A 17,323-nucleotide genomic window follows, 5' to 3' on the forward strand; every position below is an offset into this window, starting at 1 on the left:
GCATTTGCCCATCAGTACAACTCTGCCTTACTTCCAAAGGATGCCACTGTTGGCTTGGGAAACATCACCAATATTTAGACTAAAAAGGATCTGAAGATACGCATGTGCATAGTTGCCACAGATGCTATTAAGCCTAAAATAGCATACATTATTTATCATTAAGTAATTTTAAAATGTTCCATGGCATATTTTGAAAAACTATAGAAGTCCAGAATAAAAAGCTAGGAAGAAAGTAAGTACTAAAAAAACAGAAAATGATTTTTATATATGCTTTTAAAAGTACCTCAAAAGCCAACATGCTATGCATGCCTAATCTTTATTTATATATGTATATATTTATAATCTATGAGGCATTATCCATCTTAAAAGCGTTACTTCATTTAGATTGCTGTATTCTAGCAGCCTATCACGCATTGTAGAACTCTCATAAAAGCTGAAAAGAACAGCCAAGAAATGCATTAAGGGACTTAGCTTATTAATGGCCAGTCACATATAGACTCATTTTTCTTGCCATAGGCTTTTATGATCTAGCAATAGAAAATTTTTCTTCATCTTTTTCAGAAATAACAGAGAGTTCCAAGAAATGGAAGCTGCTGCTAGTAAAAGAAGAAAAGCTGAGTATCATCAGGGTTAATAACTCCTACTTGAGATCCATGAATGATCACAGAGTTACGCTTCTATATCGAACTTTCCAGTGCCATTAGTAATATGCTGCCTGTCTGGGACATTGGTACCCTCATGGTGAGAAGACTATTTCTTCTTCACACCAAATAGAAGAGCTACAGGAACAATGGCTTCTAAGGTCTCATGCTTGTACGTTTTGACAGTAGTTTGCTGGGCAAGCGCTCTCTGGTACTTAAGTATAACTCGTCCTACTTCTTCCTACACTGGCCACAGACAGGTCAATAGCATATCAATAGCCAGAAAAAATGTCTCCTTTGGCAACATAAGAACTCGACCTATAAATCCACATTCCTTTGACTTTCTCATCAATGAACCTAATAAATGCGAGAAGAGCGTCCCTTTCTTGGTCATTCTTATCAGCACAACTCACAAAGAGTTTGATGCAAGGCAAGCAATTCGGGAAACGTGGGGAGACGAAAACAATTTTAAAGGAATTAAGATTGCCACGCTATTTCTTCTTGGGAAAAATGCAGATCCTGTATTAAATCAGATGGTAGAGCAAGAAAGCCAAATTTTTCATGACATTATTGTAGAGGATTTTATTGATTCCTATCATAACCTCACTCTGAAAACATTAATGGGGATGAGGTGGGTAGCAACATATTGTTCAAAAGCAAAGTACGTTATGAAGACAGACAGTGATATTTTTGTAAATATGGATAATCTTATTTATAAGCTGCTCAAACCTAACACCAAGCCAAGGAGAAGGTACTTCACTGGTTACGTTATCAACGGAGGGCCAATACGAGACGTTCGCAGCAAGTGGTACATGCCCAGAGATTTGTATCCTGACAGCAATTACCCACCCTTCTGTTCGGGCACTGGCTACATTTTTTCAGCAGATGTAGCAGAACTGATTTACAAAACTTCCCTTCACACCAGACTCCTCCATCTGGAAGATGTGTATGTTGGACTCTGCCTTCGGAAGCTGGGCATCCACCCCTTCCAGAACAGTGGCTTCAACCACTGGAAAATGGCCTACAGCTTGTGCAGGTACCGCAGGGTGATCACGGTGCACCAGATAACACCAGAAGAAATGCACAGAATTTGGAATGACATGTCAAGCAAGAAGCATCTTAGATGTTAAGATTTTTACAGATGTAAATACCTTTTTTAAATTTTGCTTTACTCTGGTTATTTTTTGACAAAGTGATGTACTGATTTACAGGTTAAACTGTGGGATATTACTGTGAGAGGATTTTTAACGACTGATTTCTCATTCTCATTTTGACTACTGGTTTACAGACTTCAGGCTCTTTTCATAAGGACATTACACCAGTCAAAAGGATCTATAGTCAAAGCTCAGATTTTGTATATTATCCTCTATCACACATATCAGCTCCTGCATCTGTATGTAAAAGGACAGTAATAAGCTATTATGAGCTGCTTAACAGTTCATGCCCCAGCCTCTGAGATAAGACTCGGGCCCTACGAAATGAAGAATATACTTTTATCCCCTTTTGACACCCAACAATCATCCCTATCTAGAGCTTTGTTAATAAATTGAACAGTATGTATTTGCAAAGATCTCATATGCCTACCTTGGCATCTATATCTTACAGAACACTGTGTGCAGTTCCCAAGCAGGTTGCTGACGGTGCAATAGCAGAATTTAGACAGGTAAGAACATCAAAGTCTCACAGGCCTTAGAACCAAACTCACACACAGAAGCATGTTTTTATCCCCCAAATAAATCATTTCACATAATACTCAATTTCTCGCCACTGTTACAAGTAGACCCAAAAATATCTAATCAAACTTTGAAATGAAATAGAATCTGTAAATTAAATGCAAGATGGGAAACATATGGAAAATCATCTTAAACATCAGTGATCATTTTAAAGTGAATGCAACATTTCTCATTAGTATTGGTGCCTGTGAATCTCTCCCTGTTTTGGAGTACATTAATGAGTATGGTAACAATATTGGTTTTTATTTGGAAAGAAGATTGAATGACTTGTATACAAACACAATTTTATCAAATAAAATGATCAATGTTAGTTGGACTACTATTTACCTGAAAAAAAATCTAACACAAAAGAACATTACTTAAGGGTAAACTCCGTTTTTTGCTACTGTGCATATGAAAAGGAGATTAAACCATATTTTTAATAGTTTTTGTCCAGTGGATTTTCTGTTGATTGGACAACACACAGCTTCCATAGAAAAACAGAGAGCTTTTAAAAAAAAAAAAATCCTTCTGCCTTTGTAACCAATCTGCAGCTTTCCACTACAGAACCAATGCTCACTGAGGTCCAGCTCAAAAAAGCACCAGAACGAACTTAGAAATCCCAGGGCATGTGATAAAAATCAAATATGCAAGATTGTATTCAGGTTTTGTAATGTACTTAGATGTTCTAAATATGAATGTTAATGAGATGTGATGAAAATTATTTCCTGAAAAACTCAATGTATTCGTACCATCCCTACTCAGCACTGCCTTTAAAAAAGAACTCTAATGTGATATTGCTTAGCAAGTAACTTGGAATGAGGAATTCATAGGCAAGCCACAGGTATGAAATTCACCAAGTGTATTATTCACTCTGGATTATTCACACCGTCCACAGCACACACATAGGCTTCATTCATTTCAGTGGGAGATACACGTAACATGAAAATCTGCTAAGAACGACGTTATTCAGGATGTCGATAAAGTTGTCAGAAATTAACTGAACCAGAATTTAAAGGAGAACTCTATACCGATTTTGCCATAGGTGTACATAGTACTTTATAACAACAATAGCAATTGAATGAGGATCCTACCCCAAACGGTTTGCAGTTTCAAGACATACTGTTAGTCTTATTCACAGGTACAATACTATTGTTTCATGAGAATTACTTGTAAATAAGGTGAAGGATATCTGGCATTTGAGCTCCATACAGTAAATGCCTCAGAGATCTACTACAAATCTAAAACATGAAGCTACAGAACAGATAGCGCTGCATTTACTAGCTAGTCAACAGGAGCTCATGAAAATCAGTAATTTTATACAAAAATACTGAATCTCCTGCAGCATAATTAAGATTTATCCTTCTCTAGTTGACCCAGTCCTTGTTACAGTTTCTCTTGCTTCCTTACAAATTCAGAACTCCAACAAAACAAGGTCCAACTAATTGCATATATGTATATAAGAAACAGAGAGTGAAATTCAGTTTTTTTTAATCAGGTCCCAAAATATGCAGTTAGGGAAGGAAAACTAGGGTGGAATTCATCCCCAACCCTCAGTAGGTCACAGAGCATGAATGTAACCATGTAACCAGGGCACACTTTGTAGTAATTACAAAAAAAGGCTGCAATCTCTTCTACCATTTGTTGATACTGTGTTGTAATTTGGGGTTTCTGAATCCACAATCATATGGATTTGGTGGCTTTAATTCTTCTGCTGATGATTCTATAGTCCATGGCTAATAAAACCAAGAACGGCAGGGCTCCCAGTCCTGATACCTCAGGGCTCAAGTAGCACAGCAGCCTTGAATTACTCCTAGTAGAAGTAGACTGCATTAACAATTGGAGCGTGCACCTTGAAAAGAACATCTTCAAAAATATATTTCCTGCCATTTATAAATAGATAGATCTTCAATGACAATGTAAATTTTCACCTTGGAAACTATGTACATATTCCTAAGGCATTTTCTTCTGTATTCAGCTGTATATATGTGTGTAGGGTCTGCTTGCTATGTAGTATTCTGTTATGCATGGAGCTGAATTAGGCATTATATTTGTCCAGTGTTTCAAGAGCCTTAAGCATGTGTGCCCTAACTTTTGAATGTACAAGACTTTTTTCTTTTATTGTCAAGTGAATTTAAATCTACAAAACCTAATTTTCTACTTCTGTTAGTTTTCTCATAGTAGGCTTCACTAGATTGTTACACATAAATAAAGAGATTAATTTTCCCTTTGCTCAGAAATCGCATTATTTCAATCTAGAGCTAGAAAGGGAAACCGTGACAGCCATGCATCTACTTGTGGACAGCATGGGTTTTATTCTCCCTTTCACTTAAAAGTACTTGTGTCACCTTGGGTACTGTTAACAAATAACAGTGTTTGCACTGAGCTTCCATTAAACAAAAGAAGTATTTGCTCCTTAAAGGTCATTTTGTTTCACTGGGCATGGGGCAAATGACAATTTGGTTAAGATGTTCTGGCTTCTAGTCACTTCAAAACTGTGAAGTAATCATTTTTATTTCAAAGCATCCACTAACAAAGCACAGTGAACTAAGAATCTATGGGAAAGCATCTCTCTTTTGGAGGAACTTTTCACAAAACACTTTTTGGCTAAATTCATGAGAGTATTTAATCAGAAGTCTCAAGATTCATTTTCCGTCTTTCCTAATAATAATCTTAAGTATCAATTTTCATTTGTTACAGGGATTTTTGTCTTTATAACGTAGATGGCAATGGCATTTGTAAATGAAGAGTGTAATTAACTAGAAAAGCTTATCAACAGTAACCAAACTTTAGGTGTATCATTATATACAACTGGCTGTACTTATGTATTTATTTGTCTAAATTGTATATATTGTTTTATCTCCCGTGTCTGTAGGAGTGCATTCTTTTAGATTAAAGTATTATTTACAGTTTTGTGGGATTGCCAGCAAAGCTGCTAATCAAGATACTATTTTTTTGTATCAATGTCAAATAAAAAAAAAAAAGAACAACAAAGTCAAATGAAAAATTGAAGGTGTCACATAGTTTTCTTCATTTCTCTCTAGGAATGTAAGCGGTATTATCTGAAAGTATGATACCAATAAGTAGGTTCATTTTTTTCAGGAGGAAGAATATTATCCTGTGAAAGCAGATTTTAGAAAAATGTTTGGGGAAAAAGAAAGGATAAAAATATTACTTTACTGTTTGCACAGCAACTTAAGCTGATGTCCATACTGATCAGGCATACTACTTCATTTGGCTCCAAAGAGCTAATCTTATAACAGCCATGGCAATATCTAGCAAGTTAGCAGATGGGCTCCTCATCTGCTTTGGCATCCCCATACAATCAGTTTGGCAGCCTCAAAGTGGAGCAGCTCTTCGGCTCCACTAGCCCTGTAACATGAAGTGTGTTTGCAGCCTGGTACCTGGTATATTTGCAGCCATCCAAAAGCTACATATAAGAAAAAAGCACAAGCATCCCCAAACCCACATCTCATTAAACCGCAACAAACTCACCCTGAGGTTGCTGCATGGCTGCTGGGGGGGCATCCACAGGCACCTACCAACAGGAAGTGGTCAAAAGAGGACCTCCTCACACACAGTCACAGGGCTCCTGCTTCCACATGCCCCAACCAGGAGCATTAATGAGGAAGCATATTCCGAACGCACTCAGCTTATCTTGTTAATCTAATGTGGGGCTTTGCTCCTGATACAAGTACATTAAGATGCTATTTTTCAGATGGGAAGGCCTGGGAGGCCTTAGAATTTTCACATCAAAATAAGGAAAGAAGAAAAGCAAAACCATAAGAGCAATATGAAGTCCTTTTGCTCCATGAACTAGTGAGAATCAGGATACTGTCTTTTTTTGTGTGTATCTATGTCAAATAATAAAAAGGTTTTACGTATCATTTTCTTCATTTCATTCTAGAAACATAAGTGGTATTATCAGAAAGTATGATATCAATAAATAGGTTCACTTTTCACAAGGAAGAATATTATCCTGCCAAAGCACATGTCTCCCTCCACCCTCACCTTTGCAATTTCCGGCTCAGAACTCAGTTTCTAACCACAGGTTTTTTTCCTGGGGTTACCTCTTTCAGGAGCAGCTGGAGGCTGCTACAGACTTGTCAGGCACCCTGAAGTGCCTGCAGTGACACTGCCACCTACAAGTTATAGCAAGGAGAGCTTTAAAACAACTTAGAGCTTCATGTGCAGTAAAAACCCCTCCAATCATTTGCAGATTTTCCTCATTTTCACCACCGCCGCCTAAGTCTAATTGCAACACTTACATGGTGCTTAATTAATATACAGCTTGGAGATATACAGATATTAGCACTTGTAGGGTAGATTTCATGTAGCTTGATTATCTTAATTACAAGCATTCTATTTTCTCATTTACTTAATTGATTGTCATAGATTTCCAAAGAAATTTTTACTGCCTTAAGTGAAAACAATATATTAAAGAAAACTGCTGAAGCTATCCAATTGAAACAGCAAAGTGCCACATATGACATGAAACATTCTCTGAATAATACCTGCTTACTTTTCCCTTGTTAAAAAGAGTAATTTATGAAATTGAAGCAGGAGAGTCATCTGGAAAAGAATAATGAATATGCGTTATTGATTCAACTGCACCTGTAATAGAGTTGTCTCAAGCATCTCCTCTGATGACAGCCTAACTCAGGGAAAAAAGGTCCATTTTTCTGCTAGGTCTGCATATCAGCTGACTCTACATTATAGCTCTGCCTCACCTGAACGAGCTAAGGAGAGCAAGAGGTGATTTACTCTTCATGCAAGTTTTATCCTTGAACGTTTCTTCTGCTAAGGCAGCATTACATGTCAAGCTGTGCAGAATTATGCACAATGGTTTTCTAATGCAGGCAACTTTTATTCAGGGCAAGCTAATATCCCAAATTTGAGTTGCCCTAGGCATTATCTACCACATCTGCAACCAAGCCAAGACTACTAGAAAAATTATGATCTCAAAATCCTTTTTTTCCTTTAGGACTTTTCTTACTCCATGATCTTTTAAAGACTGTAGGAGAAAGCAGATCTTCAGGTGCGTCAGTATAGCAGTAAAAGGAGGAAGCTGAGAGCTCCCTGGAGTTCTTGTGAAGAAGCAGCAGGAGGCCCAGAGCACAGAATTATGTAGCTGACATCCGTCCTCTTGGCAATGACAGCAGCCATCCAGTGAGAGGCCACAGCCAGTACCTGGACTCTGATCCTGGTGCACCGTGACTGAGCTCTAGTTTAGCACTCACATGAGGAGGAAGGAGACATGATAAGATGTAGAATCATTAAGGTTGGAAAAGACCACTAAGATCATGTAGTCCAACCATAAAGGTACAGTGGCATATGAAATAATCCACTTCCAAAGCAATTTAGAACATTTATAAGAACACGTTAAAAGAAAGCAGTGCCAAAATGTAACAAGAGCAGAAAGGAATCAGATATTTGAAACATTCTAAATTTTTTTTTTATCATTTATGCAACTTCATTAAAATCCCTCCTCAAAAAGAATCTTGAACTGTAAGACATTTCAGCAGTAATCCATTATCCATCAGATCTTAACCTCATACATATTCAGAGACAAAGGAATAAAAAACTGGTCTCCATTATCTGCTGTACTGCAGATTACATCTGGATTGAGCTGTGTAAAGCAAATCGGATCTGATCCAAGTCACAGTGCAAATCAGCATCACGTGGATTTGTGCATGTCTTTAAAAGAGCCAAATTTGATCCTCTGTGTCTAACTTAAGTGTTACTCCTGTTCAAAGTGAAGTCAGCTGGGATAGCACCTTGATTTCTGGGGAAGAACACTATAATCCAGGCAGTACTTTAATCACCAGAAACTTCATCTCTTACCAAATGCAAGCAAGAAAACAAGTCTCCAGTTTCCCCTTAAGCCCAATTCTTATGAATTCAAAGTAGAACACAAGACCTATGGGTCTGTGAGCTGTTCAGCACTTAACTCGTGGCAGGAGGGAGCTCTCTGTCAGTTCACTAACATGTTATATTCTGCTCATAAAAAGTCTGTTTGGAAGCACTAAAAAACACATGCCACCAGCAAGAACAGGAGCCCTGCAGGGCCATATCTGCTCCTTGCAATCGCTGCTTTTTCATTCCCTAAGTTGCCTTTAGTTTTGCAGTTATTGCACTGGAGAAAAAATGGTGGTATAAAGATAAATTTCCTAAATTTCTTTCACCTAGGAGAATCCCAATGATCTCTAATTTAGAGTAATTTTATTTCCCCTTGATTTTTTTCTTCTGCACTTCTAATATGATTCACTTTGCTGCTGTTTCCCCTATGCTTTTCATTTTCCTTCCACTTTTACATGACACATCATCTTCTCACCAACCAACGTATCCACCCAAAACAGCCATAAAACTGTACACAAAGAGATGGCCTCTACCTGAGGAGTTTACAGCCCTACATAGCCCAGTGTGATTTAGAGGACAAACAGTCCTATAAAACATATAGAATATACAACTCCTCTTTCAGGAGCCTTTTCTACATCACTACCTGGTCCAGGTTTTAAGTACATGGAAAGTTCTATCATCTTTTATCTTGCCTCTGCCTGCAGAGATCACTGCACCGCCTAACAGGTCTTGCTATCGCATGTTTTCCCAATATTTTTGTTTGTTTGTTTTCCTCACATAATCTTAAATAGCTCACAAGAATTCAAAACATGTTTTTTTTTTTCCCCACATTTTAACTTAATCAAGTACATCTCCATCCACAGTTTCAGTGCTTTAATCTTTATATCTGCTCCCACTCCCCACGTTGCCTGCCCTTGCCTCACATCTTCCTAATTGCATTCCTAAGCATCCAGCGCTGAACCTATTACAAGTGTATTTGCATGAAGGCTGAGCACAGCAGTGCTTTTCTCTCTTTCTCCATTTCTGATGTCTCAGGGACTGGGATATTGGATTCCTTTCACCAGACAGGACAATTTGTCTTATATTATCACATTTGAAACAGAAAATTTACTTTTGCTATCTGAAGCAGATAGCATGTCTGCAGAGCTGAAGTAACTACAGACAGAGCAGGTATCGACATACCCATGTAATCTTTAAAGTACCTACTTAATGAACTTCACATAAATTCCACCCCCACAAAAGCCACAGAAAAGTCCTGACCAACCAGGAGGAAGCCATCGAGGTCCACCGAGGCTTTATCTGAAGTTTGCCATCACTTTGGAACCACTTAGCTTCTGGTTTTATTAAACTTCAGTTGCAGGCTGGTTTGTGAAATGAAGTGTTACTGTCTCTGGAGAGTCCTATTATGTAGGAACAAGAATGACTTGGTATTTCCCAGGCACTATTTTATTCCAGCCATTTACAGCAGATCTGTACTTTGAATTACAAACTCAGCTGATGGCAAGGTTGATGACGGGCTGCTTTAATTGGTCTTTAAAAGCCAGTCTTATTTACTGTCTTGTTCCTTATATTCAGAATTTCTACACATGGGGATGAAAGTAACATGCCAGAATAAAGAATATATACAGCACATAATTAAAACTACATTTTTAAACAGATGAACATACATGCACACAACCCAAGTGCTGACATACGCTTAGAAGTGCAGGTTACAAAAGCATGCATTTTAATTTGTGTTTTGCTGCAATTCAGCTGTTACTTATAACGGACGGGTGAGTTGTGAAACATTTTTAAACTGATTTAATTACTTGTAGAAGTATTGGCTTGTGTTAATTAGGTGCAATAAATTACACAGTGGTTCACAGATCCCTTTAAAAGGCTTTTTGAACACAAGATACAATGAGCTTTTTTCTCAGTATCAGTAAGAAAATAAAATGAGCTTTGCAAGCCAGTATTTCATAGCAGCTATTGTCTATCAGTGTAGCACTACAGAAATAAGATTAAAAAAACACACAAGACAAAAATGTACTTAACATGAGATATCGTCACGTATTTGCACCTCAGAGAGAGATGAGTCCCACAGATGTCATGTAGACCACACAGTTATCCATATGCTCAGAACAAACAGGTTAAGCAAATGTAAACTGATAATGTTTACTCTCTACCCTTAACACCTTTCATGAGTGCAATCGAGGCTCCTAGAGTGGGATTACTTCTGTTGCCCTGGTACAGGGCAAAGTCATTTGCTAAAATATGAGAAAGAAAGTGCAGGTACACATACTGAACATGTACTAGCCTAGGAAATATTCTTTATTCACTTTAGCAGTTGAGTTCCAGATACTCTCTCATCTTGATTTCCAGGGATATTCCTTAACACTGACTTTCACTCCCAAGCACTCTGTCCATGAAAATAAACTACAAACAAAATAATGCATCCAGTGATGCAGTAGATAAGTAGAAAAATCCAATAAGGAAAGTGCATCACAAGTGGAAAACCAAACCAAAAACAGAGAGAGAGAATGTTGATGAGACTCCTTTGCAGTAAAATTGGGGATGCAGAGACTAGCAAGGAAGCCTTTCCAATCGAGGATGCAGGCTGGTCCTTACCATCTCTGAGAAAAAGGCTACCCTCACAACATGTTTACTGAAGAAGTACAAATGAAGAATTTCCCAACCCACTTTGATCCTACAGATCTTACATCCTGAAGATTTGCATCAGCCTCGGATTTGGCTGCTTCCTAGTATGCATAATGAGGCAGAAACCTGGTAGAATGCTTGGACAAACCTTGGTGCAAAGCTTCCATTGGGAACCAACATATTTTACCTAGGAGAATAATTCACAGCCCCTAAACTTTACATTTTGATTTCTAGGCGGTAAGGAGAGAAAGTACTTGGCACATGAAGTTGTCTCATTTGTGATAGATGATTATTTCCTGGACATTTTAGATGATGAAATGCTTTATTTTTTTATGCTTTGGAAATTGCTGTGCTGGAAATGCCATGGAAAACAAGCTTGCACTTTTATCTTCTGCTAAACCCAAGAGAAATATCAACTCAGAGGAGTATATAACATTGCATTCGAATGCTGGGACTGCCACTACAGTAAGTAAACAAAAAACTGTCAGTATTAACACTGCCACCTGCCCATGTTTTCCCTTTCCAGCTCAGACACTGATCATCAATCATATTTCATTCTCTTCATTTCCATGCCCTTCACTTTGAAAGTACCTAAAAGCTGATTTTTTTTTATTTTTTTTTTTATGCAGCATAACTTCAGTAAGGCCATTTAAAGAAAAAAATGCTTAATGTACTGCAAACAATTTTAAAGAAAACAAACAAATGCACTGGAAAAGTTTTAGTTGCATATACACACAGCTGGCAACATGCACATGAAATACAGAAAGATGATGAAAAACATTCTGATGTTCCTCAACATATGGTGAGAGGATGGAGTGACAGCTCATGAGGAAAGGTTACAGCAGACAGCATTTTACTTATAGTGCTGTTGTTTATGAGGGAGAAGAATAAAACAAAAATATTATGGGCACAGATGATGTAAGGAGAGACAGAGACAAGGAACACGTCCCTGGGACACTGCCTGGTCCCTGTCTCTTAGCAGTCATCAGTGGTCCAAGGTATCACGGCCAAGGCTGTCAGCAAACCAACAGAGGAATGAAATAAGCATGCCACATGCCCAACTTGTTCAAAGGCAGGGAGTAATGGCAGAAGAGAGGAACAGACAAGCTGGAAAGAGCATGTCAGCAAAGACAAGTCAAAGAAGAAAAGCGATGGAGAGCAGATTTCAAGAAAGAAAATAAGAAAGAAATTCACTACTTCTTTCCATCTTCTCACCAGTTCTCCCTCCCACAAATTCCTCCCCAAAGAGCCTTCCCCAGAAAGAAATAAGGGAGTCTTTATAATTAAAACAGACAAGTTAACAGCAAAGCACTTCACCAAAGGATTGTTACCTGAAGTACCTGCTATGAATGTTCTGTAGCTGTGTTTTTTTTCCAACATTTTGACAATTTGAGTCTCTGGCACTTTTTACTTCCGGGGAAAATTTCTATTCAGATTTTATTTGTTTCTGAGTAGTTGAAAGATTTTCTCCACTGGCTAGCCCACAGAAATGCCCCATTATGTCACTAAAGCATTATAACGTTAGAAAGCAAGCATAACAGAAATTCTCTCACTAAGGGAGCATGGGAGGATATTGTTTTGGGGTTTGTTTTTTGTCGGTTTTTACTGAATAATGGCTAACAGCTTAATTCACTTTTGCATTAAGAGTAATAATGTTTCGTTCCACATAAGCACTAAAGAAGCAGAAGAAATCATGTTGGGGAGAGACAGAGTGTCATGTCACACAAAAAAAGCACATAATGAGACCATGGAGTTTGGCACTGATAAAGGATCACTTATGTTAGGATGGCACAGCCCTCCTTCCCACCTGGGTGATTTATCACCTCCTGGCCAATAATGGATATGGCAGAAAAAGTCACAGACAACATTCCAACTGAGACTTAAATACAACAACCAGACACAGAAACCTTAGGGTAGGTTTTCCAAATTCGGAAACCAGGCTGCAGAATTTCTATTGGAAGTGAGACACTCCAGCTATGACTGTTGGTATATTTGAACCTTGTGTCAGATAATAATGAGGCTTTAGAAAAGCACGTGTTCTGAACTTCCACATTCACCACCGTCCCTGATCCATACATTTATCCTCAGTTTTCTGTAACGCTAAGACACACATTTGTTTTGAGCAGTAACTCACAGTGGGTCAGGCAGCTTCATCTGGGGGATCTGCAGCTCCCTGGAACACATCAGACATTTGGCAGCAGATTTATCTCAACAGTTCTTAGAATGCTATAAAAAGCGCAGTTTCACAAACGTGTGCACATAGCCACACAATGATGGAATGCAGCACTCCTGAGAGGAGTAGCCTGCACTGTCTTCTTCCCACAACTCATCCTATCATGCTTTGCAATAAATTCAGTTCCAACAATGCATTTAAAAATATATTTGCTATCAAATTTAAATTATGACAGACTTAATTCAGCCGTAAGTACGTGCTCCATTTCCTTGAGGTAACATGTCACCATTGGTCAGAACTACTGAAGTTTGGTTTTTTTTTTTCCTGGCAAAATTTCTTCCATGCTAGGTTGAAAGAATATCTAAAATAGAAAGAAGTTGTTAATAAAACATCAAACTATTAAATAAAAAATAAATTTAAAAATAAAATCTTGATGAATCTCAAATTCATCAAGAAATTAGCTTCACCTATCTGAACATTTAAATGGAGTATATATAGATACCACTTTGCCTCTTGCAAAAGGAATTTGTATCTTCCTTCCAAGTTTTTCCAGTATCAGGAATACTTGGACCTTACACACACGTAATCTTCCTTGGTATTACCTTACCATAGACCCAGACAGCAGCACAGTTGAAGCCTACAGGAGAGGCAAGTTTTGAAATCCTCTACAGATGGCAATAATTTTGCTTTTATAAAAATTATTTGCATCAGTAGAGATTTCTTTCATGGCCAGTACAAGGATTATGATTACTGTTAGATAAGCAGTAGAAGCCTTCATTTCCGCTGTTTGTTATGGATTTGTGCTAGCTGGTGTCACCATGTATGCTTATTTCTTATGGATTTGTGCTAGCTGTTGTCACAATGTATGCTTATTTCTCTCCAATGGAACCTTCCCAAGGATGCATGGAACTGAAATGGTTCGGTTTGGTTTTTTCCCAAGTGCTTTTAAAAGCTGTAACAAATTGTTTAAGTGCACAGATTCCTTTTATCAAGCATTAGTAATGCTCCATTAGTTTAATTTGCATTGACATACAAACAGAACCCAGGACTAATTGGAAAAACTCAAGTTCATAGTTGAAAAACACTGTATGTACACATCAAGAACCAAACATTGAAAGGAAGCCCCAGTTACATACACCTGAAGCACCAGCTACCAGATGGGCTTGGAATTGCTCCCCACACTACAAATAACTGTAGGCACCAATCTGTGCCTTTGTTTTGTTCTTAATCATAGCAGTAGCTTTTAAAAACTACAAATGACTGCTGAGGTAAATCAAACCTAGGGAATTTTGTACTACCAAACATGTAAGAATTGCTGTGCAGTCAGCGCAACTGCATCTCAGCCTGCAATGCTGGCAGCCAAACCACAAAACTGGGAGTAAGCTCTGAGCCTTCCTCAAAGGGGCAGCTCCAGGAACCAGCAGCTGCAGCCCCTAAAAGGAGCCCAAACAGGAAGCTGTGAGAGGATCCCAAAGATTTCCCAATTAGCAGATTGTTCAAGGAAAGGGAGGGCAAAGGGAAGGAGGGTGCCAGGAGAGCCATGAGGATGCACAGTGGGCTGGAGCACCTCTCCTGCAAAGACAGACTGAGACAGCTGGGCTGGTTCAGTCAGTCAAAAGAGAAGGCTCTGGGGAGACCTCACTGCGACATTCCAGTACTTGAAGGGAGCTTATAATTGGGAGGGAGGCTGACTTTTTACACAGTATAAGGACAAGGGGGAACGGTTTTAAACTACAAGGAAACACTTAGATCAGATATTAGGAGAAAATTCTTTCCTCAGAGGGCAGTGAGGCCCTGACACAGCTGCCCAGAGGGCTGTGAGTGCCCCCATCCCTGGAGGTGCTCAAGGCCAGGTTGGATGGGGCCGTGGGCAGCCTGAGCGGCTGGGGGCAACCAGCCTGCAGCAGGGGTGGGTGGGCTGCAAGGTCCTGATCTATGATTCTATGAATATAAGTTAACTTAATATGTGGTTAATACAAGTCTACTTCCAAGAGAACGTAAGTGGTGATGACAGCTGAGAGTAGGAGAAAAAATCTACAAAAAATCTCATGGGAAGATATGAAGTTTCAAAGTTTTAAGGTATAAATCACTTTTCTGTGTGTTGCCTTGGCAGTAATTAGCATAATAAATATACAAGGTGTATTTGTAACCCCGGGACACCTGGCAGATGCAACAAAATGGAACTTTGGAATTATTAAACAGGCATGATTTCATGTTAGGCTAAATAACATTTTATGCCTCAAATAATCTGAACATCTATTATCTGCTTGTTCTGCTATCCTACTTGGAAGTATAGCCCTCATTAAGCCAAAACAGTACCAAGCATTTTCTCAATGACAATTTTACAGCAAGTAAAATCATTAATTTGTAACCCTGAAACTGTACATCTAACCAACTGTATTTTGCTTGTAAATTAGAAAATAAATCAGTTTACTTTCCTGGACCAAGACCGAATTTTTAATTCAGTTTGCAGCAATTTTTTGCATCCAGCAGCTGTCTATATTTTACACTGGCACTGATGTGGTCTGCCACAAGGTCACTGAGAATTCCTGCAAAGGCATTTTTAGGCTTCTGCCATAGAAGAGGAGGAGCATTCAGTCAACTCCAGCACTGTCAGCTCTTAACATAAGCTCTCATATTGCCTACACAATTTATGTGGTGTGTACAAATTTAAAAGCCCCGACAGACTTTGGGATGAAATCAGCACATGTGAACACACTACAAGACTTCACCCACAGTTCCTTGGTTAAAAAAAATATCACTGCCTATAAAAAAAGACCCTGCTTGACTACATTGACAACTAGATGTAATAACAAACAGGGAAAGCATGAAGCATATCTGCATGAACACTGCCAGACCGTCCAATACACACTGTCTTCAGACACAACAGGCTCAGACTCAAAGAGTTCTCAGCCTCATAAATCCAACAAGGAAACCCCATTATACAGGTACACAGGTATGTGATCACGATGTAGTTGTAAGGACCTGTGGTAATGTACAGAATGTCAAGTTTCCCATCCAAGACTGCAGTTTTTTTTCTTCCCCCCAGATGGATTTCCAAAAAATAAAGGAAAAAAAAAAAGTAAAGAAAAAAGAATGCTATCAAATACCACACAAGTGCAAAAGTTTTCTCAGCTTTTCAATCTTTTGTGAAGCATTGGGTTTACGGATGACTGGCCTGTGCCCGACCTGACAGACAGATTTACAAGGTTAGCACTGAGCCTAATCAGGAACAATCAGCAAACTCTTTCTCTCTCTGGTGTCATTTTCTGCTTGGATGGCTGTGCTGTGCTATTATAAATAGGAAAAACTTGCAGCACAAGCAGGGTGGAAGACTTCAGGGAGATTTTAGTAATCACCTTCCATTCAAATCACACCTACTCTCTAATCACGATTGGATTCTTTTTCATTTTATAGCCCCAGGTGTAAACTGAGCAGCTCATAATCAACAGAGATAGGGAGTGAAATTTTAGTCCCACAGAAGCTATTGTAAAATCTTATTAATTCACGGGGCCAAGATTTCAGTAATGGCCTTTCCCTCTGGATTATCTGTTCTAATTTAAGGTGGTTTTCTCCACCCTCTTCTAACATAGGTCACTCTGAAAGTAGTGCCTCCAATTTATTTCCATGGAAAATACAACAGCTACATACAACAGCTACATACAACAGCTACATACAACAGCTACATACAACAGCTACATACAACAGCTACATACAACAGCTACATACAACAGCTACATACAACAGCTACATACAACAGCTACATACAACAGCTACATACAACAGCTACATACAACAGCTACATACAACAGCTACATACAACAGCTACATACAACAGCTACTAAGAGCACAATAACACTATTTGATAGAGAAAATTCTCAGCTACAAAGCATTACTTAAAAGCCACCACTGCTAGCTCTGCATTTTCACTAGCAATGAACATGAGCCTGCATGTAGCATTTATAAATATCTGCAGCAGCAGAGGTGTCCCATTGTGCCAATGCTGAAATGCACTACCCGCTGCCTCACTGTGCTCACATCCACTGTTTGGACAACAGTTCAGCAAGCATTGATGAATGCCAGCAGGTGCAGTTCTTTCCACACGAAGGAATTACATCTGTTGGCCTAGGCCCTACACCCTTTTCCTGACCACTATTGCAACAAGAGATGCAGAAGGCATCTATGTGCAGCAGATGGGGGCTCACAGCCCCATGGCACCACAGCAGGGAGGTTGCAGCCAGGGGTTGGGCAGTGCTAGAAGCCTTTTGGCCCAGCTCCCTGCCACTGTCACGCTGTGTCTC

General features: G+C 38.9%; 2 protein-coding genes across 5 annotated transcripts in view; one reads left to right on the forward strand and one right to left on the reverse strand.

Moving 5' to 3' along the window:
• The window catches only part of B3GALT1 (beta-1,3-galactosyltransferase 1), a 182,133-nt gene extending 176,850 nt beyond the window's left edge, over window positions 1–5,283 (forward strand). For all 4 annotated transcript variants that reach the window (XM_090143970.1, XM_090143969.1, XM_031599530.2 and 1 more), the window contains one exon: window positions 562–5,283. In XM_090143970.1, the coding sequence (XP_090000096.1) occupies window positions 791–1,771 (981 nt within the window). In that variant the 5' untranslated portion in view covers window positions 562–790 and the 3' untranslated portion in view covers window positions 1,772–5,283. The remainder of the gene's footprint in view (window positions 1–561) is intronic.
• The window catches only part of LOC116232900 (sodium channel protein type 2 subunit alpha-like), a 364,152-nt gene that overhangs the window by 342,554 nt on the left and 4,275 nt on the right, over window positions 1–17,323 (reverse strand). The gene's annotated exons all lie outside the window — the stretch shown is intronic.

The sequence above is a fragment of the Phasianus colchicus genome, chromosome 7, assembly GCF_987193195.1.
Source record: "Phasianus colchicus chromosome 7, bPhaCol1.hap1.1, whole genome shotgun sequence".
Classification (NCBI taxonomy): Eukaryota; Metazoa; Chordata; class Aves; order Galliformes; family Phasianidae; genus Phasianus; species Phasianus colchicus.